At 44.6% G+C, this 21,745-nt stretch overlaps 1 protein-coding gene across 1 annotated transcript in view; it reads left to right on the top strand.

The window, feature by feature from the left end:
* The window catches only part of thsd7aa (thrombospondin, type I, domain containing 7Aa), a 109,981-nt gene that overhangs the window by 60,223 nt on the left and 28,013 nt on the right, over positions 1-21,745 (top strand). Inside the window, exons 7-14 of the mRNA XM_070921638.1 lie at positions 233-436; positions 8,979-9,173; positions 13,079-13,319; positions 15,673-15,788; positions 17,466-17,598; positions 17,970-18,073; positions 20,477-20,671; positions 20,981-21,247. Coding sequence (XP_070777739.1) covers positions 233-436; positions 8,979-9,173; positions 13,079-13,319; positions 15,673-15,788; positions 17,466-17,598; positions 17,970-18,073; positions 20,477-20,671; positions 20,981-21,247 — 1,455 coding nt within the window. The remainder of the gene's footprint in view (positions 1-232; positions 437-8,978; positions 9,174-13,078; positions 13,320-15,672; positions 15,789-17,465; positions 17,599-17,969; positions 18,074-20,476; positions 20,672-20,980; positions 21,248-21,745) is intronic.

Genomic DNA, 21,745 nt, shown 5'->3' on the forward strand with positions numbered 1-21,745 from the left:
TTGGAAATTTTGTCAACTTCAGGGTTAATGGACTGTCACGTTACATGCTATATTACGGTTCATCATCAAAGGCACACTGCGACCACAAAGTGAAGTTAATGTGCTTACAGTTGCACATTAGATTCTGTCTAAATTGCAGCAAGATCACAGAAGGAGGTTGTGGTTGATTAGCGTGGGGGGGGGGCTGTTTTGTGTTCATTTACTTAATTCGATTCCTTTTGTTCCCCGACAGGCTTCAAACTGAGGAAGAGGAAGATTGTGAATGAGCCGACGGGCGGGACGGGGAACTGCCCCCACCTGGTGGAGGCAATACCGTGTGAGGAGCCCAGCTGCTACGACTGGCTGGTGGCTAAACTGGAGGAGTGCATCCCTGATAACGAGAGAGAGTGTGGACCGGGAACCCAGATCCCGCAAGTGCAGTGTGTCAACAGCGATGGCAAGTAGACACATGAAACATTACGCCATGTTAAGCGGCTTAAGGTCTAGGAGTAACTGGTACCGAGACCTGATTACTGTTGTGTTTTGGCACTCCACTTCCCAGAGATCCACCTGTCAATCTTGTGCATGGGGCGACACTATTGGCCCCAGTCAGACAAACAGATATTGTGCGGTCAGCTCATTGATGATGACACCTTAGTTTCTCTAGGTCGCTCTCGTTCCGAGGATCTCTTCAACGGTTCAATGATGGCCAACTTATCCGTTCATTCCAAGCAAACTCCAACGCCTACCAGATATGACTGTAGCGCGATCAACACGCTTTATGAACATTTAGTATCTTTTCTTGATAAAATAATAAACCTTCCCTGAAGTTGTTGACACCTCTGGGTCATGAAACAGGCTCTGTGTGGACTCAAGGATGAACTTCCCTCATACATCCTGTCTTAACGTGACCTCGGGGTCATAGAAAAAAACACCCCACCGGGCCTCGGTGAGGATGCTAATGGTGGTTAAGTGACAATTGGCCAATTTACGACCCTCACTAACTTGATAAACTGAACACTCCACATTGCCAGGATATGGGCAGATTCAGACTTGGCACTCAGGAACAAAGATCCAACCCACGTACTTGGACTCTTTGCAAAGATAAGAATTAGACAAAAGTAAATATCCCTATACAGATCGATCCTAATTTGCAACAGGGCAAAGTGTAGGTTGAATTTTTCAGTTTTCACCCAGTCTAGCATAGCCAGACTAATCTCCACAGGTCGGAGAAAGGTCTGGCCCAACCCTTCGTCGTTTCGGCTATGGGGTAACTTGATCATCGGCGTCCTAGAGGCGAAGCCTGCCTATACTTTAGCTCTGGGGGAGCTCACTGGACCCGATAAAACCACAGACGGTCCACATCTTCAAAACATTTTCAGCGTGTAGGCTGCTAGCATTGGAGGTTGTTGATGTTGGCGATTCACGTAGCGACGGGGGACTCTGAAAACAGTAACGTGCAGATAGCCGGAAAGGGCAGGAGAATGCCGACTGAAATAGTCGCCCAATGGCAGAAGTTTTCGGCAGACGCAGGTGTTTGAAAAAGTAAACGTGTGTCTCCTCTGAGCCCGTGAGCTGCAGGTAATTACCAGATAATTGGAGCCGCTTCTGGCTTTGTTCGGAGGTTGTGTTCAATGTAACGTCAGTTAACTCGGCTCTGATTGCTGCAGAGGCGCTTGGCCTCCCTTTGAACCACCACACTGTGGGCCCTATAGCCTTGGCTCACTGCCCAACATTGTAATTGCTGTATTTGTTGTCGGGCGATATTCCTCTATTGTTTGTGCTATTCTAAGCAATTTCAGTGTCTTGCTGTATGTGTGTGGATAGCTGCTTTCCCCTGGGTTCCAGCACAGGCGACTGGCCAAAACTGTGCTGGAAGAGAATGTGAGGCACCAGGAGAGCAGCGCTGGCACTGCCTGAGGCTCTCACACACACACACACACACACACACACACACTCTGACCTAAGGACTAAGCACCTGCTTTCTTGTACCTCACCATACCAGGGAACCAGCAGGCGGACCAATCCATTATTTCTTTTCTTTCTAGAAAAATAGCACATGAAACGCTGTTAAGCATTAAAAAAATAAAATAAAATAAAAAAAATATATATATATGTATAAGTGCAAGCGCGGGGGCTGACCGTGTTCCTGCAGACCAAGCTGTCGGACTCTCGCTCTTCATTTGAGAGTTTCTGCGAGATGTCACATCGCATCACTCCTTTTAAAAAGTAATTTAAAAAGGGGCTTTAAAAGCAACATGTAAACAACTGTTTTTTTTTTTTGTTTTGTTTTTTACAGCATAACATGTAAAATAGTAAAAGTAAAAGAGCTGCTGCTCACTTTCTAGCTATGTTTTCAAGCCAGGCCAGTACTTTACTACAAAAAACAGACAGAGGGTCCTTCTCTCTCTCTTTTTTTTTTTTTTTTTGTGTTCAATGTACGTAAAAACCAAGTTTTAACTCTGACGCTGGAAACAATACTTGCAGCTGGGGAGCACAAGAGTATCTTGAGCCCTTGTCTGTCTCCAGATCGACCCTCCTTATAAAAGGACATCCAAATCCGCGCTCCCCGACTCACTTGCGGCGACTTAAACGCACGATTACACGTTGTTAACTCAACATTCACGATGGTGGATGCCGATGGAGGTTTACTCAACGTGAGTTCCAAGCTGGAACGTGGCACGCATTTCCCCAAACTTGCCACGCGCAAGCCGCAATTTGCAACCTGAGCTCGTTCCCCACGTTTCACTGATCAAAACCTACTCTGTACTTGTGATTGCAAATCGGTTCTTTTCTTTTTCTTTTTTTTTTTTTTATGTGCAACAAGGAGTCTTCTCCCCCGTCGTCGGGGATTGTGGTTGTCGGCTTGTAAAGGCGAGATGTGAGGCAAAGAACAGGGACAGGCGCGCCACGGGAAGTTAGTTATCGTGGTTTGGCCCACTGATCTGGCCCCGCTTGTCAACAGGGCCAACAGTTGTTGTTGTTAAGGTACTTTAAAGTCCTCGATCAAAGTATTTTCTCTTGAGTCACAACTCAAGCCTTTGTTGTCTCAGTTGTTTCCGGGGAGGGGGGTGGGGGTCAGACTTTGGAAAACCCCTGCGCTACTGGAACAAACTTGGCTCCACTTGGATTCTGGCGAGCAACAATCGAGGCGAAGGGATACGTCAGAGATATCTCAAATCTGCTGGACTTCTGTGCTTCTAGCTCAAACTTTCTGCTTGTAGCCGTGGAAGGAGCAACAATTGGGGGATATGGGGAAATATTTTTCTCGTCATTCTTGTGAGTCAGAATCGGATTAAAGAGGCGCTTAACCGCCGGCGTCCATCGATCTCACGTATTCTCTGGCGGTCTGAGCAAAAAGCAAACATTTAGTTAGAATAAAGTGCATGAGCCCAGAACGCCTTGAGAGAACTGTTCTGATACATTTGTCACTTGATTTTTTTTTTTTTTTACCAGGGGTATGATGTAACGATTTAGATGTAGGCCGCTGGGGAGACGTTCAATTCACAGACAGATCATGAAGGGACAGGGAAGAAAAAAAAAAGCTAGGACAGAATGGCCTGAAAAGTCAACGGTAAAGATGATACAAACTGGTACAGATGATACAAGCTGGTGAAGATGATACAAGCTGGTGAAGATGATACAAACTGGTGAAGATGATACAAGCTGGTAAAGATGATATAAACTGGTACGGATGATACAAACTGGTGAAGATGATACAAACTGGTAAAGATTATATAAACTGGTGAAGATGATACAAACTGGTGAAGATGATACAAGCTGGTAAAGATGATATAAACTGGTACGGATGATACAAACTGGTGAAGATGATACAAACTGGTAAAGATTATATAAACTGGTGAAGATGATACAAGCTGGTGAAGATGATATAAACTGGTACGGATGATACAAACTGGTACGGATGATACAAACTGGTAAAGATGATACAGGCTGGTAAAGACGATGATGATGATGAAACCGAGAGAACTGAACTATGTAGGAACTCACTTTTCATTAATGAATCAATTATGATCTGAATATTGTAATTTCACCCAGTGTTTTTATCCCCCCCCCCACCAAATTAGTGTGTGTGTGTGTGTGTATGTATGTGTATTTGTGTGGGAATATAGCAGTTATGGGTAGATTCCTGAACCATAACACAGTAGCTGCTAATGAGGGCTCTGGGGAGAGCGAGAGACAGAGAGAGAGAGAGAGAGAGAGAGATGGCGTTTTCCACATCACCCTCGCAATCAAGGTCCCCGTTCACGGGCCCACAGTGCTCCGCGCTGTTGCCGCGGCAGCAATTACCGTCTTCCTCATCCCAAAACTGACTCGTTCTCCACGACTAATTACCTTAGCTCTCTTTCCCTTCCGAAAACTGAAAAAAAAAAAAACCTAAAAGAAAGCCGTCCTTGAAAGACAATTTATCACGAAGCAGTAGGACACGTCGGCACTGCTGAGAGCTTTATTGCAGTTTTTTTTTTTCAGTTTTCCAACGTTCAGATCTGCAGCAGGTCTACGGCGGACACGGCGGGGTTTATATCCCCCCCCCCAGTGTTCCTACCGGTTACGAGTAGCAAAGGCGAAAATTGCTGAACGTTGAAGCTGCAGACGATGACATCGTTCGATTTGACACGATTTCAGTGCGTATTTGTCCCAAGACGCACACTTTGACACATGCTGCAAACGCTACATTACATCAGACACCACTACAGAAGTCATTTAACCGCTCCCCTTTCACATTCAGAGCCGAGTCCTCACAGAAACACCGAGGCCTACTTAAAACCCAAACTCTGATTTAACAGCCTTCTGCTTGATGGAAGATTTAGATTTTCCCACAGGCTTTACTGAGCAGACTTTTAATTATGGCAGGGGAGGGGGTGGGGGTGGGGTGGGGGGGATTGGTGCTGTTCACATTCATGAGAAGTAAAAAATAAGTTACCAGCCAATTTGCAACTTTTAATACTTTACTTTACCTTTTTTTTTTTCAAACTACAGAGTTTCTTAGCAATGCGTTTTGCATGGCAACGCTTCATTTCCGCGTTTCCAATTGGCCAAAAAAAAGGGCGCCCCGTTAAAAGGTGGCGCTAGGAACACCGCGGTCCGTCGACTGCTCAACAGAATCGCCACTTCTCGCGTGACAAAGGACTCAATGCACAAACCCATCTATCTTGTTTTTTTGTTTTTTTTCCCTTGCTGCCTGCAGCTCGGAAAAAACGTATCCTTTAACCAACCGTCACATATTCATCGCTCCGTCCTTTCTATTCCTCCATGCCTCGGGGCACTCGTTATTATCTGGTGCCATTTAAAATGGCTGGTGAATACATCCAGGTAAGTAGTTTCAGTCCCAGCCGTAAAAAAAAAAAGAGAAAAAACTCCTCAAGGTGACCTCATCTCTTGATCTTTCTTTCTTCCACTCCGTCGTTCTTCTGAGAGGCACTCAGCCAAAGAGGCGAGGGCTTCCTTTTATGGCACCCTGTTGAATCAGACTTATTGGTAAATTAGATTAAAACAGCCTGCTCCGCACAGTCAGCTTGGATTTAGTCTGCCTTTCTTCCCCCATTACCTCTGACTGCGTGAGAGGCAATCTTCCCTGGATGTGGCGGGAATTGAATAGAGGCGATGTCAGCCTCCGTCTGGTACGTTTCCATCAACAGAGGTTCAGACAGCGGTTTGACTTGTCTGATGTGTGCAATGTTAAAAAAAAAAAGAAGAGAATTTCTCCTTTGATCGCTTCAATTGCTTGCTGAGCTCAGGGCAAAGTGATATCACTTCAGCTTCTCCGATCTGTGAGTTTTGCAGAATGATTTTGAACACCGTGTGGAACGGGGAGACTGGGAGAAAAAAAAAAAATCTTATTTCCTGCTATGCTACGAGACCCTTTTTTGAGTGATGACATTCATTTACACTGAAAATCATTCATTTCCCCCAAAAGTGATGCATTTGCATTTTATGAGTACTCTGAGGCAGTGATCCGGCCTGTTTCAGGAATGCACCTTACCTGATTATGTCACACTGTAGCTATTATGGTAGCTCTTTGGAAATTGGACCTCCAACCCAATAGAGTTGTTGCAGGGATGACGTATTTTTTGGTAGGAAAACCCGGAAGTTAGCGTCGCCATAGTTCCCTCGACTAAAAGCCAATGGGATTTTTCCATGGGATTTTGGAGTATTGCAGAAAATAAGCTCTGTGGCAAAAAGAAAGTTGAGATAATCTCCACTTTTATGATTTTTGAGGCGTAAATGGAATCTCCAGGAGTAACTAATGCCATGGTAACATTACGTCAGCATCACCACCACTATAGATATAGATGACGAGGCTGTGAAGACGGACTAGTGAGTAGGTGACTTTCCGTGTTTCGGCGTGAAGGCGTTTAATTTCCGCGACAACCTCTGTAGTCTCATTTAGCCGCTTGTTAGCAACCGCCTTTTTTTAAGACACGTAAAAGCTTCAGAATTCATGAGTGGGGGCGTCTGCTGACGCATTTTATGTCGTAGAACAAAATGTTGAAACCTCTTAAGCTTGTGTTGACCTTATTTCAGGCATCTAACCAAAAACCCATTCAAAACACCCACTGACTTCCAGAACCAGAAGTGTAAAAATGCCAACTAATTTCCGGGTTTTAGGACTCATTGCTGCAGCACTCTATTGAAAAATAGATAATTTGTCATTGCTTTCCACAAAAAAAAAAAAAAAAACCCCAATATGGGCCTTTTCTGATCTGGCAACCCCATTGTCAGGGAAACGTCTTTTGTCAGTGCCTTCCAATACAATGCATATGATCCTTACAAAAAAAGAGTCATAATGAGTGTTTTCTGAGCTCATGTTTGGTTAAAGTAGGTAGGTTAGAGAAAGACTGTGGTCATGGTTTAAAGAATCGATGAACACTGACTCTGAACACTGATCACAAATTATTTGAGTAGACAAAATTTTGATTCCAGTCGGATCTTTGATCAGTGGAACATTTCGTCAAAACCGGTTACCATTTGGACCTAACAAAGAGCCAACTCGGATAAAAAAAAAAATGTATTTATAGGTCGATTTTAATGAATGTGTGGTTTGGAGTCTCTTTAGTCAATGCTGTTTTCAAGTAGCCTTACATCTATGATGTGCCTATACACAACATGTACAGTATGTGTAGCTAGCGGTCCCTCTTTTCTCCTTGACTGTCCTTATTGTTTTTTGCTAACCAGTGTAGACTACAGGGTGTGTTTAATTATCAAGGCCTAGAGGCGACTCGAGCAGCGCTCCACTAACAAAAGACATCATGGAAGCCATCAGTGTCATACAGACACTTTTCACCCAGTATCTATCACATGGAAGTCTTCTATTACCCCTGTTAAGACTCCTTATGTCCCCCATCACCAACATCACCCCACCCCCACAGCCATGTGGCATCCCAGATTGACTTGACTGGCCTCTTATTGATCTCTTGTTGTCTCCATCTAATGAAAATGGATCTGTCCCCCCCCGCCCCCGCCCGGGGTCCCAGACGTATCACTCAACTCGCTGGTTGCCATTCTCCCAGCCTTTCACAATGAGATTTTCACAGATATGGTCCTTCAGTGACAAGATGGGCTGGAATGGGATGGGATGGGATGAGGGGAGTAAGGAGAGTGAGGACAGCCTGCAGATCTAGATCAATAGTGGCCATGTCAGCATCTCAGCACCCCCAGCCCTCCAAAAACAAATCCTTTAAGACACCTTAAATAAAACCAGTATGGATTCTCAGATGTCCATTTCCCTTAAGTCATCTAGGACTATACAATGTATTTCAGGGCACACCAGGATACTAGAATAGACACAATTTTATTACCAGATTACATTAAAAACAAGAAAGGAGCGAACTATGCGTTTCGCATGCTGCTAAATCAGATCCGCTCTTTCATTTAGGACTATCTTTATTGAAGAACGTAATGGTCCTGCTGATCTGAGCCTCTGTAAGAAATTAAAAGCTTTGACATTTCATTCAGAGCCTCCAAACCTTACTAATTAACAAGTTGTATCCTGTTTGTTTCCGGGCACAGCGATACAGATGGGGTCTGTTCGCACATACGGGCCCCATTCCTCACACAGACCTCGACAAACCAATCATTTGTACTTGAAACCACAAGCCTTATGATTCAGTATAAACCATTTGTAAATCCCAATATGACAAGAACAACATTTCTTTTATTTTATAGCAGGAGTGAAGTACAAAACAGTAACTCCTTACCTTTTTTTCCAATGAACAAAATGCTTCTAAGCTTTTGGTCCCTAACTTTTAAATCGCAGCAGCGATCCTTACTTCTGCCTGTTTTGTGGTGTGCATAGGTTTTGTTTTTATGGGAACAACAGCTCCTCTTGCATTCAGTACGCTTTCCGAAACCAACCCGCAGCGACTGCTGTTGGCCAGTCAATAAAGTTAAGCGACTGCTCCAGTATAAGCAACAACTCGATACAGACGAAGTTCTCCGCTGTGAGAAGTCCACCAGTCACAGGCTTCGGTAGGGATGACTTGCAGATGGCCTTAGCCAATGACATTATGAGTTAGACAATATATGGCAGGGTGTCATTGAAAAAGTGTTCCTTTGCACAAGCATAGAATAGTCCCATTCATTATTAGACCTTACATGCGCAGACATTCGCAAGTACTTAAACAAATTAACTATAGTGATTTTGAGCTGTTTTGTTGACTTTTACTGAAATGTATAGTATTGTACACCTCTGATCAGTAAAGGGTGTCCTTTTGGAATCTCCAAATGGCCACCTGGAAGAAAACTTAATTGCTTAATTGGAGTGCTTTTGGACAATACAACATTTTGGAAAAAATATACCTCTGTGCATTTGGTTCAGTGTCACTTGGAACGAAGCTAGAACTCCAAAGAGTTAATTTTCAGAAGAGATCAGGATCCTGTCTGTCATTCAAAAGGTTTTAACACACACCGACTATTTGAATTTGAATTGAAACCTTATGAAACACATTTTTAATACCCTAAATCTGCTTGCGTCCATCCAGGTGAATATGTGGAGAGGCAGCTCTGCCGTGATGCCATCCTGCCCATGCCGGCTATCTGTGAGGTGCCTTGCCCAAAGGATTGTGCCCTGAGCCCCTGGACCCCGTGGTCGCTGTGCTCCCACACCTGCTCCGGAAAAAACACGGAGGGCAAGCAGACCAGAGCTCGCTCCATCCTCGCCTATAATGCAGGAGAAGGTAATAACTCCTACTGCAAGGGCCTGCACCAGGAGAGCAAAGCAGCACCGGACACACTGGCAGAGTCAGACAGATATCAGGTTTGGCTTATATATATGGGACTCACATGGGACCTTTCAATCAATTGGGGATAAGTCAGTGTCATCTGATATGAACAAGCACATGAGGTAACCCTAACCCTAATCATATTCTCCAACCACCATAGCTGACCCAGCTATCCACAAAGGTCTACCTTCTTTACGTGTCTAATACCACAGTGATGCCAGTGGTGCGAGTCTCGAAACCCTGGTTTTTGCTGCATATCCAATTTGCCTCTAGAAGTAAAGTGGAAGTACAATTAATTATTCTGTGTGTTCCTCTACAGCGACTGCGAAGGTTGTGGCATGGGTTACTGTAATGCAGGGTAAGAAGTGATGAAGGGTAATGAGCCTGCTGAACTGTTATGCTGAAGCACAGCGTTTATACTCACATTATCCAACTTTATTGTATAATATGTGTATGCCTTTTAAAAATTCACAAGGACAATTTTGCCTTCACTTCTGTTCAAGGTCCCTCCCTGCTGTCGTTGGTCCATCCAATTTTCGGTACATTCACATTTGATGTTCTTAGACGACAACAAGTCATTTTTTGCTGATGTAGTACGTAGTCTCCATATGTTTAACTAGAGGGAGATAGAAATGTGGCTACCTTGATGTTATCTCTTCCTGTGGATCTGCTGGCCCAGCAAAATCCCTGTGCTTTTAGAATAGAAGGAAAAAAGCCCTTACACATTAGCGTCGAGTATTCCTTAGTATTAAGTGTTCCCAACCCCAAGGTGAGAAGTGGGTATCTAAATGGTGCTGGAATGATACTGAAGTGAGGCCCTCTGGGTGAAAGCCCAACCCTCCAAGCTGCCAATCACACTGTGAGAACTGAGCCATTCTCACCAAACCTCGTTATGAGAAGAAAAAAAAAACAAAAAAAAAACGGGAGGCTGCACAGATGGTTAGAGTCTGGCTTGGCAGCAGATCAGAATTTTATCTTTTACATCCCTGCTATCACTTTAACAGCTCTTGCAGTCGGACTTCTGGACCACATTGCGTGACATGCTGTCTTTGGCATATTCACAACAACGCCGTTTCCACGCCGGAGTACAGAGACGTCTCATACATAATGGATTTCTGTGTGAATGGGTACTCCTACTCCATTTTGCCCATGCTGGGAGGATGTCCACGCCAGAACACAATGCAGGCTGCATGCTGCATGCTGCAAATTGTTAATTAGCGTTCCTAGCTAAAGGGAGCCAGACACTGCTGCTGTATACAGGTTGATGCGGCGTTTTGCTGAATGAAGCGTCAAGTCGCATAGACCTCTCCTGGCCATCAGCTATGGCAAAATGAGACAGGCTGGGAAGGACTTCCGCATTCAGCATGGGTTACAAGATAGAGAGTAGTAGAGTAGGGAGGACTAAATCTGTCCATTGGAGCCTTTTTGTATGCATACAGATGCTGTGAAGTTAGTTCCTGGCAATAGAGTTGTTGCAGGGATGACTTATTTTTGTAGGCAAACCCGGAAGTTAGCATCTCCCTGGTTCCCTCGACTAAAAGCCAAAATGCACAAGTTGGTTGTCTGCTGACGTATTTTATGTCGTAGAACAAAACGTTGAAATCTCTTAAGCTTGTGTTAACCACAGACCTTATTTCAGGCGTCTAACAAAAAAACCCATTCAAAAAAACATATATATATATATATACATATATATATATGTATATATATATATGTATATAAATTACAAAAAATGAATGTAAAACATATAATTACAATACACTATACACGTACCGTATCTCCTCAATTAACCATTAGCTGCATAATCACATTGACACAGTCACACTGAACAATAATCTAAGTACCAAGGCAACATGTACTGGTGTTGATATGACCTAATTATTCAGGTCACGACAAACACCGGGAATGACAGCCTTTAGTGCCTGACAAGGTAGTGTTGAGTAGATAACTTCATCATCCGCACAGTAAATGATATGTGAAGACAATGTTGACGATACACAGTAGACTGTTAAAGTACTCTTTTTTTTTTTTTTTTCAAGTACATGCTTAAATATTTATCAATTAACTATTTAATTAGCCAGACACAATAATGGTGTGTCCTTCTGTGTGCTAATGAGCTCCAGGCCTGATAAATGACTGCCCTGATGAAATCCAATAACATCTTTTATAAATGATCCTGTGAAGGACATTACCCCTGTGTTGCTACATAGAGGTCGGCCATATCGTCTTTCCGAGGCGCTTCCTAATGTCCAATTCAGACGCTCCGTCTCTGACTGAAAGGTGTCGTTCGGTGCCTTCTGAGGCCCTAATGGCTGACCTTCTCCTCGGGGGGTTCTCTTTTCCCCAAGGCGATGGCAGCTGCTAATGACAAGGTTTTCACGGTGAAGAGGGTCACATGGTGTTCACACCCCACCTGGGTCCATATCCAGGCCTCTGGCTGTATTGACATTCCTGCCCCCCCCCCCCCCCCCCCGGGTCATCTCTCATCTCTGTCGATCTTCGCGGCCAGTCGTCCCCCCCAGAGACCCTCTAGTTTATCTCTCAAGCTGCTTCCGCCTGGTTTGTTTTCCAACAAGTCACGGGAAAATAAAAGCTATAAGCTAATATATAGGACATACAGCACGGGATAGCCAACGCCTTACTGCTAGCCAACATGTGTTCCCGTCATTGCTTTGGGGCTTTGACAGAGAAAATGTTCCCATCGTTTACGACTGCTTTCTCTGCAGATTCATCCGGTTTCCCAAGCACGCTGTACTTTGATGTCCTTGGTGCGTTTATATGCTTCTTCTCTCACACAAAGAGAGAACCTGGGCCACGTGCAAAGTGTTCTGAAAGGAACAAATAGCTACCTCTTAAACTAAACGCAGTAATGCTGAATGCTCACTTTTCATTTCCATCTTCGGTCGACTACACTGCAGGCATCACTTTTAAGTCATACTCAGTACTAGGTATTATTATTTCCTCAAATGTTCTGTTAATGGCGGCTGATTTTCTGAAGGTGGTTCTCTTTTCTTTGTCTAAGCAGAGCCAGCTATTTCTTTCCACTAGCTGCCCAGCCACTCTTCTCCCACAACACAGCAGGTGCTTGTGTGTGTGCCACTGCTCAGTTTGCGGTTCGTAAAGTGGACATCCAAATTGCGTTATCTGCCTTTGTGCTCCAACCAGACTATGACCGCCTCAGTGCCTTTCATATTGCGCCACAATGACTCACAGTACAAACTGGCTCGAGTCTGGGTCAAGATCAAACGGAGGATCCCGATAGATGCGAGTTTGAAGTTCAGTTTGAAGTTCTTTATTTGTCACAAATGCGCAGCAATTACAGCGAAAGCAGTTGTTGTAAATGAAATCCTTGTTCTCAGGCTCCCTCCAACAAAGTGTAGAAAAGAAAATCACACAGGTAAAAGGAGACAAGACAAGACCTAAATATTGCAAAAGTGAAATAAAAATAATCTGAAATACAATACTGAGGTAGACAGAGGTAGCAATGTAGTAAAGCAGTAAATATATGCGCTTAGTGAGATCCGGTACAGGTAAGAACAGAACACATAGTAGTATACAGGTAAGGTGTAGCGGTGCGGTGCAAGTAAAATGTTTCGAGAGCTCAAGAGTTCAACAGTCTTATGTCTTGAGGGATGAAGCTGTCCCTGAGCCTGGTGGTGTGGGACCAGATACTGCAGTACCGTCTGCCGGACAGACGGGGTCTTTAATGGTCCAGACCTTTTGGGTGCCTTCTTGGTCTTTATATGATTCTAGACCACCCTTTTATACCCTAAAGCTTCCAGCAAGTTTTCTATCTTGTGTTTGTGTCTGTATTACAAGTTAGACACTGAAGCTGGTTTGTGTTTCCCGTCGTTTCCCAGGTGGAATCCAGTGTCCCAACATCAGTGCCCTGCAGGAGGTGAGGAACTGCAATGACCACCCTTGCACTGTGTACCACTGGCAGACCGGCTCATGGGGCCAGTGCATAGAGGACTCCTCCATCCCGGCCACCAACACATCTGCGGGCCGAGCGCGCGGCGACGATGCCTCCTGCTCAGTGGGGATGCAGACCCGCAAGGTCATCTGTGTCCGGGTCAATGTGGGCCAGGTTCCTCCGAAAAAGTAAGACTCCACATAATTCCTTATACAGAGAGTTCAGGTGTGTTTAAAGGCTGTACACGAATGTCATCCCATCTCTGTTACATACACTGTAAGACAGGACTATTCCACTGGTGTCAAATGATTAACATATTATTAGTAATTAGGCCTTGATGCATAGGACAGAACAGGCCGGCTTGTGGGCCAGATTCCCAAGACTACCAAGAATGAGACAGTATATGTAAATCGAATTGTCATTGGATCCTTACTTTGATTACACTTAGACATGAGTTACATGAGTGCGAGGAGTTATTTTGGGGTCCAAGGGCGCATTAAGTCAAAATATTGTTCATTTTCTACAAACACAGTGAGGATGGCAGTTGGTGCACTTTCAAGGCTTGGACTGAAGCTTCCCCAAAGATATCCTCAGTAGAAAAGATTAGCAGCTCGCCTTAGAGATGGCAATTTCAGGCTAGGCTTTAAGCAGTTTTGTATACCCTTACGCAGACGATAGAATTGTCCTTGCGACTCAGTCAAATCTGCACAGCATGACTGCATAGTTTTCCTGCTCCCTTACCGACAACTCCTCAGGTAGAGACGTAATCAACAGTGCGTCACTTCCCAGTGCTTTCATATTGTATAAGTGAACGGCAGCCTTTGTTTTTGGTTGCAGACTCTGTTTGCACGTGGTGTTTAGTCTCCTGGTTAGTCTGTTGTTGCTGGTGTCTGACAGAGGTGTTAGCTGATGAGCTGCTGGCCAACCCCCCCCCCCCCCCAAGGCATCTGCGGGGAACAAGTATTATCTATTTATTTATTCAACAGAACGGGAGCATTATTCTGGCAGCACTACGCAGGCAAACCCCCTCCAGCCCCCATGCAGTGTATGGAAATTAATCTTGCTTTTATTCCTGCGCTTACTCCTAAACCTACTGTTACATGCTGAGCGGTGAGTCTGGTGCCTTGGGACACACTTTCACATCAGTGGGAGAGAGAGAGAGAGAGGGGCAACCGCTTTCACCAGCAGCACCAGCTGTGGCTAAGGGACGTGAGGACCGCCATCAGCACACACAAAGTGGCATTAGAGCGTTCTAATGCGTTAGCATGATAGCAAAAGTTAAAGATGAGTTAGGATATTGATATTAATGGGTATAAGTGTGCGGTTCATGTGTGGCGAAAAACTGAAATATTTGCTGTTGTGCTTATATCATGTCGTATTCTAGTTGGTGATCGGCAATTGCAATACTGGTCGGCTCTACAAAAAGACGACGTTCCTACTTTCAACAGGAAAGGGACTTCCTGATTTGGGAATGGGTTAAGTTTCAGTGCAGCCGGGCGAATCAATACTGATGAAAGGAAGTGGAGACTCATTTTACATTTTCAGTCCTTTGCAGCGTCACCCATCCAAAACAATTCTGACAGTTTGGGCCCATGGCGAAAATGGAAAAGCGCTAGGCAAGCGTATTACAAATATCTAGCATCTAAGATCTTTACACCGGTATTTCCATTTTCTACATATACTGCATCTGAAATTGTACACATCCAAATTCATGAAGGACCAGGGCAATGCAACTTTTCAAGAAGCACATAAGAAAAAAATCAGACGGATCTGGACGCACCTCTTCCATACAGTGCGTGGTGCAATGGCAGTTTTCGACGTCAGTTTTATCGTTGTGACTGTGACTATGACGTGCGTGACAAGCATCTTTAACTTCTTCAGGTTGTGTTTTCGTCAGCCCTCCTCATCCTCCACTAACTCCGCCACTGGAGAATGTTGACAGCTTTAGCTACGCTTGCACTGGGAAGAACTGCGCTGCCTTCCATGATGCAATGTCAAATCAAATCCAAACAATGTAAAACACTAACCCATCGTATATGGCGCCTACACTGACTCTTATACCTCGAAATTAAGTATTGATTCATTGAAGTCAACAAGACACATAAAGTGCAGTCCGTTCTGTATGTATTGGGACTTTTTTGGGGGGCTTCTGAGGTACAGCACGTTGGACCATGAGGTTAAAATACGGATGTTCGATGCTTTGATTTGAAGGCGTACACATTTGATCAATCAGCAGAGCGATATCAAAGTAGTAGGTGTGTCTCTGGGTGTCAGTTGGAATAAATTCTGTTTACGTCTCATAAATAAGTCTGCTAAATGAGTCCCTCTGAGACATTGGCAGTACACTTCAACCTTCAACCACTGCGGCAGTACACACACACACACACACACACACAATCAGAGGGATCCAGGCACATTGGGAGCCTCCAAATGAACTCCCAGCATGGTCCCTTTGGCTCTGATCCAGCACATCTCTATTTTTCAAGGGTACTCTGTATGTGTGTGTGTGTGTGTCTGAGCATGTCAATAATGTACTTGCAGATGTCCGGAGAGTCTGCGCCCCGACACCGTCAGGCCCTGCTTACTGCCCTGCAAGAGAGACTGCATTGTCACCCCGTACAGCGACTGGAGCCCCTGCCGATCAACATGTCAAGCGGGTAGGTTTTCCGGGTCTTTGTTGGCTTCAGTGCGCACAATGAGGCTTTGCGGGCGGTGTCATGCGGGCCGAGTGCAGCGGCGTTCGGAGAGAGGGAATCCATAAAAGCTTTTGTGTGACCGTGTTTCTCAATTAATGGAGCATACCAAATACGCTCATCCTTATTTCAACATGAACGGACAATAAAATCATCATGCACACTGAGACAGAATACCAAAAACCCCAATTCGGTTTGGGGTGTGACATGTTTAATCAAATGTCATGGAAATGCAGTTCTTCAAATCAGTCTCTTCTAAAAGGAAAATAGAACATTTGAGTGAAAGGAAATATGCCGTGTTAAGTGGGAGAGCTCTCAGCCTCGGTGTTAGACTTGCGTGGCTGTCATTCCCTGGAGTTTTTCTTTGTGTATTGGCATAGTTACTCCCCAGAGGCATCTGCTGAACAAATCCTCTGATCACTCCATTATCTTGTGTTTACACACAGTATCCATGTGTCGGCCTTTTTGCTTCGTAGCTCCGATAGGAGAGTGGATCATCTATTAGCAGCGTTGCTGGTGGTTCCGTCCCCAACTCCTTCTTTCATGTGGACGTGTCCTTTAGGCTTGTGATATACTGGCTCGTGCAAAGACGGCGCAATCACGATTGACTGTCATGGCGTGTGCTAGCGGAGCAACAGGGACGGGACCTAGATGCAGAAATGGAAGTACAAAAGCTTATGGGATAGTGAGGCAGGCAAGGGTCAAAACCAGAAAGGCAGTCCAAACAGGCAAACAAATCCAGAGGGGCAGGCAGGAAGTCCAAAATCCAGCAAGATCCTTGCAGAGGTTCAAAACTGGCAAGTTTCAGGTATCAGGATACAGGGTTGAAAACGGAAGATGGAAAGCAAAGGCATGTACGTGCACATGGAATGTTTCCTTGAGAACTGAGAACCAACTTTGTACAACATGAACGTAACCCAACATGATTACGCCCAGGTGGGTTATGCTATTGTTAAATGCTAGGATTACGGAAGAAAAGGGAGCAGCAACAAGTGGGCTATATTAGGATTGGTATCCACAATATAACCTGTGACACGGCCATCTGCATTTCCAGCCCTTTGCCATCTGAACGCTCTATAGTTATTTATGATGTGATGAAGCTGTGCTACCTTCTGTCAATCATCACTATCCTCAATAAATGATCCTCCAACGGGACTTTGGCATTGTGAGAACTGCAATCTGATATGATAGTCCTGATATAGGGGCCTTCCTGCAAAGTCAATAACCTCTACTACCCGTGGAGTTGTTCTGGACGCCACATTGCAGATAATGGGGGTGGCACTCAATATTCCACTTGATTGTGTTAGCCTTCCCTTGAAGTGCTCACTATCAGCGGAGGGGTGGGCAAATAGATACATTACACGAAAATGAGGACCAGCTGGGCTTCGACACATTCCGTTCTGCGTTGACAGATTTAATGAAATGCAGCCAAGAGCACCCGAAAGACATCCTTTTTTTTTGAAGTACCCTTTTTCAAATAAGAGACATGCTGAAACTCGAGGTGAGACCACTGCAACGTTTACTCTGCTGCGTTCTGTATTGGTTGCCAGATTATGAGATACGCTTAGCTAAAAGTTGGTACTAAATTTCAGTATATATACACTATGTGTGTGTGTGTGTGTTTTCTATGTCTTCGCTTAGGTGGTAACACCAAGAAGAAGCAGTTCAGGAAACGCATCATCATACAGTCACCAGCCAATGGGGGACAAGACTGTCCTGACGTGCTAAACCAGGAGAGAGAGTGTGAGGCTCCGTCTGTCTGTCAAGGATACAGGTGACTGGTCATATTCAACACAAACACCTGCACACAATACTCACTGACAAGCCCCTAGTTGTAATTACGAGTAGGAGTTGCAGGGGATTGTTGGTGGCTATGACATCCCTCAGTTGGCTAAAAAGTGGTTAGAAGTGTGCACAAGCACCAAATCACCATCATCTTCAGTTCCTCTTGATCAAATCCAATAACACTTAATACTACAATACAACTGATGCAGTCATTTAAGTATTGAACGGCGCATCTTCAAGGATTTCGTAGCAAGGCATTTCATTTTCTTGTTTTCCATCTGGTCCAGGGATTTTAAACTAGCAAACATTCTGCGTCCAAGTTCAAGACACCTCTGGTTCTCATACCACTTCCCCTTTTAGGTGGAAAATCCACAAGTGGCGGCGATGTCAGCTGGTCCCATGGTCGGTTCGCCAGGACAGTCCCGGAGCTCAGGAGACCTGTGGGCCAGGCCTGCAGGTTCGGGGTGAGGACAGCCACACACACACACACACTCACTACAAACACATTGAACAGATCCTTCTATCTCCAGATCATAGGACCAACACTGGCAACAAACTACCCAGACTGCTTCTCAAATTGTCTCAAATCATCAAATGTTGCTCTGAAATCAGCAGCGATGATCTAAGGTATAGCTTTCTTCGTTCTTTGGTAGAACTACTAACAACTCATAGACATCTGAAACATGACAAAGGGACTTGACTTGTCAAAAGTCAAAAGGTTTGGGTACCACTGCTTTCTTTTTTTCAGTGGAAAAAGCTCTTTTCGTGGTACATTATGAAAATCAATTAGCAGAATCCTGAAACTTCTGCGTTGTCCATCGTCAACTTCCCGACGTCCCAAGGGCATGATTTTTCATATATTACCGTCAAAAATACAGACGCTCCTCTTTCTATCAAACTGACGCTGTAGATGTTGTATTGAGGCGGTGCAGCGTCGGCAGCTGAGCTGAGAAAGATGGCGACATGCGAGTGGTTGGGGACAGCGTTACGCGCCTGGTGAAATGTCATGGAAGGTTATGGAAAAATAGATACCGCTCAAGCCTAATTTAAACCGCGTTACCGAGCAATAATAATGTGACATTTACCAGTGGATGCCTGGAACTTCCAGAACTACGTCAATAAAACTGATTGTTAGTGTGTTATAAAACATACTAACGATCATTTATCATGACGATGATTAAAGCGCCTACTTAACAGCGGCGGGACAATCTCGGGAGCGAAGCGCGCTATCCCTTTAAGATGCCTGCGGCCCGAGTGAGTTGACTTGTTATCAGTGAACACACTCAGACTCCTATTAAAGTCTCAGAGACAGAGGCCGTTATCCGATTCCAATGATGAGCATCCTGCTCCTCCATCTTGGCCCGGCTCTTGTCATTACGTACCATTACCTGTAATCGTATCCTCCGGAGCTGGAGAGACTCAATTCGATACAATACCTCTTACTATTCACCCACTCATTCAATACAACGCGCAGAAGGCCATAACCATTTTACAGCCCGTACTTCCAGTATTTCCCAAGAATGTGTGTGTATATGTGTGTGTGTGTGTGTGTGTGTGTGTGTGTGTTTGTCCGGGTGTGCAGTATAAATGTTGAATGTTGTGGGTATGAGACTGTTTCAGTATTGGTGTTGTCACTGGCGTGTTTTCTTTACTAATGGGACAGTCCAACTGTTAGCCATCTATGTTTATCACGCCCATAAGAGACTCAAGCCAAGCCAATGCAAAGATCACAACCCCCCCCCCCCCCCCCCCCCCCCCCAGGCTGGATTTGGTCGGACGCGTGGACCACCACTTAACTGCAGCGATGGAATGTAACAAAAGTACATTTACTGTTTTACTTAAGTACTATCCTGAGCTACAGATTTTAGGTACTTGTACTTTGCTCGGGTATTTCAATCTCACTTTACTACTACTTTATACTTCTACTCCGGTACAATTTATAAGGGAAATACACTTTTTTACTCCTTTTAACCCCACCATGTCAACTACAACAATATATTGCTACTTACACAGGAATACAATAGCAATCCAATAATATAATATTAAATATATAATAAATATTTGTCTGCATTATAAGTACTTTTACATTTAGAGATTTGATTTGATACTTTAAAAACATTAAGTACATTTTCTTATTTATATTTACATACTTTTACTCTGGTAACATTTTAAAAGCAGGACTTTTACCACTAATTAAGTATACTATTAAATATTAAGTATAGTTTTACTCAAGTAAAGGATCTGAATACCTCTTCCACGACTACCATAGTGCACTGTGAAGTGTTGCATTGCATTGTATTCATTGGTGGACAGAGCACCCAGATGGCAGCGCAAGCAGGGTCTATTGGTCTCACTCTTTCAGTGACGAGGACGTAGACGGCAACATCATCCAGTCTGTCTCGGCTCCGTCTGTCCGTCGAGTGATGGCAGACATCCACAACAACTGGACAGATGATGGTGATGAAGTTGCTTTCTTTGGGACTTCGTCAGCAAAAGCGTCATCGGAATACGTTTTCTAAAAAACAGCAGAAGGAGGAAGAAGAAGAAGTAGGGGAAGCAGGAGCAGACGCACACATCTGCAAATGATGCCTGATCATACATAAAAGGAAATGATGTTTTATTTAGGAAACTGCTGAATTTTAAGGCCTTATTCACAACTTTTGATGGTAGAGAAGTGAAGTTTGTATAGCACATCATGAGGCTTACTGTCTCAAGGTGTATGTTGGAGCGGTAGATGGAGTGTCAGACTCATCCGTCTACCATGGACACATGGACGACTGTCATGTTCTCATCAAAAGTGTAACCCATAAAATGAGAACACTCCATCCTCATGAAACTCCCATTTGCCCCCCCCCCCCTTCCCGTAGCTGTTTCGTGCCGGAAGCAGGATGGCGGGCAGGCAGACGTTGAAGCGTGTCTTAAGTTTGCCAACTCCATGCCGCCTCTCACACAGCCCTGCCAGTTGCCCTGCCAGGAAGACTGTCAGCTCAGCAGCTGGTCCAAGTTCTCCCCCTGCACAGCCGATTGCGTGGGCGTCAGGACCCGCAAGAGGATGCTAGTCGGTGAGTGACAGATTACATCAACCTTTAGAGCAATATCAGTGGATGTGGAAAAAACTGATTTTGAATTTGAACGTTTTGTATGTGTAAATGTGACTGAGAGGGCCCCGAACCTCCCTGTGCTTTTCTATATTTAATTTCCCTACAGTTCCACAGGGAACGTCCCAATCTAAGCAGGCTTCTACTTAAAGCCCCCAAGCAGCCGCAGTGTAACAGCTGGGGATCCATGTCTTGCTTAAGGACGGATAATCGTGACACGGCAAAATCTTAAGGAGTTAATAGTTAATATGTTTTTTGGGTGTTTTTTTGCAGGGAGAAGCAAAAAGCGGGACCAGTGTAAAAACCACCAGATGTATCCCGTGAGCGAGACCCAGTACTGCCCATGTAACAAATACAATGCCCAGCCTGTGGGCAACTGGTCGGACTGTGTCCTGCCTGAGGGCGGCCGCGTGGAGGGCCAACTGGGCATGAAGGTCCAAGGTGACATCAAGGAGTGTGGCCAAGGATATCGTTACCAGGCCATGGTGTGCTACGACCAGGACAACCGCATAGTGGAGACCTCTCGCTGTAACAGCCATGGTGAGTTTTCCGCGCTGAAATAACCCGGTAACCTTAACCCGTAACCCTTGTAAGAGTAATGGTTATTCTTTAAGGAAAGGTGGGAATAGCTTGGCATTGTTATTTTATGGGGCGAATGGGTTGGGTGGTTGGGTTTACAAAGCTTAAGGCTTTGACATCAGAGACCTTGGCTCCCTCCAACAGTCGACTGTGATGTCTTTAACCATGATCAGAATCTTGGCCCAACCTTAACCACAAAGATTTAGTGTCCTAATCTTAACCTACCTTAACCATAGAGGTGACAGATCAGAACATTGTCATACCAAGACTTGTCGGATGTAACCATGCACATCTTCTGAAACCTCACCTGTTCAGACTACACCTTGTCCCGTAAAGCAGAAGCAGTTGCAATGCATATCAGGATGAAGTTGATGGACTTGCGTTATTCTTGCAATTTTCGGATTGCAGCCGCATTATTGTACGTAAGTCGCTTTGGATAAAAGTGTCAGCTAAATAAAT

This window comes from Enoplosus armatus, chromosome 16, assembly GCF_043641665.1.
Source record: "Enoplosus armatus isolate fEnoArm2 chromosome 16, fEnoArm2.hap1, whole genome shotgun sequence".
In the NCBI taxonomy this organism is placed as follows: domain Eukaryota; kingdom Metazoa; phylum Chordata; class Actinopteri; order Centrarchiformes; family Enoplosidae; genus Enoplosus; species Enoplosus armatus.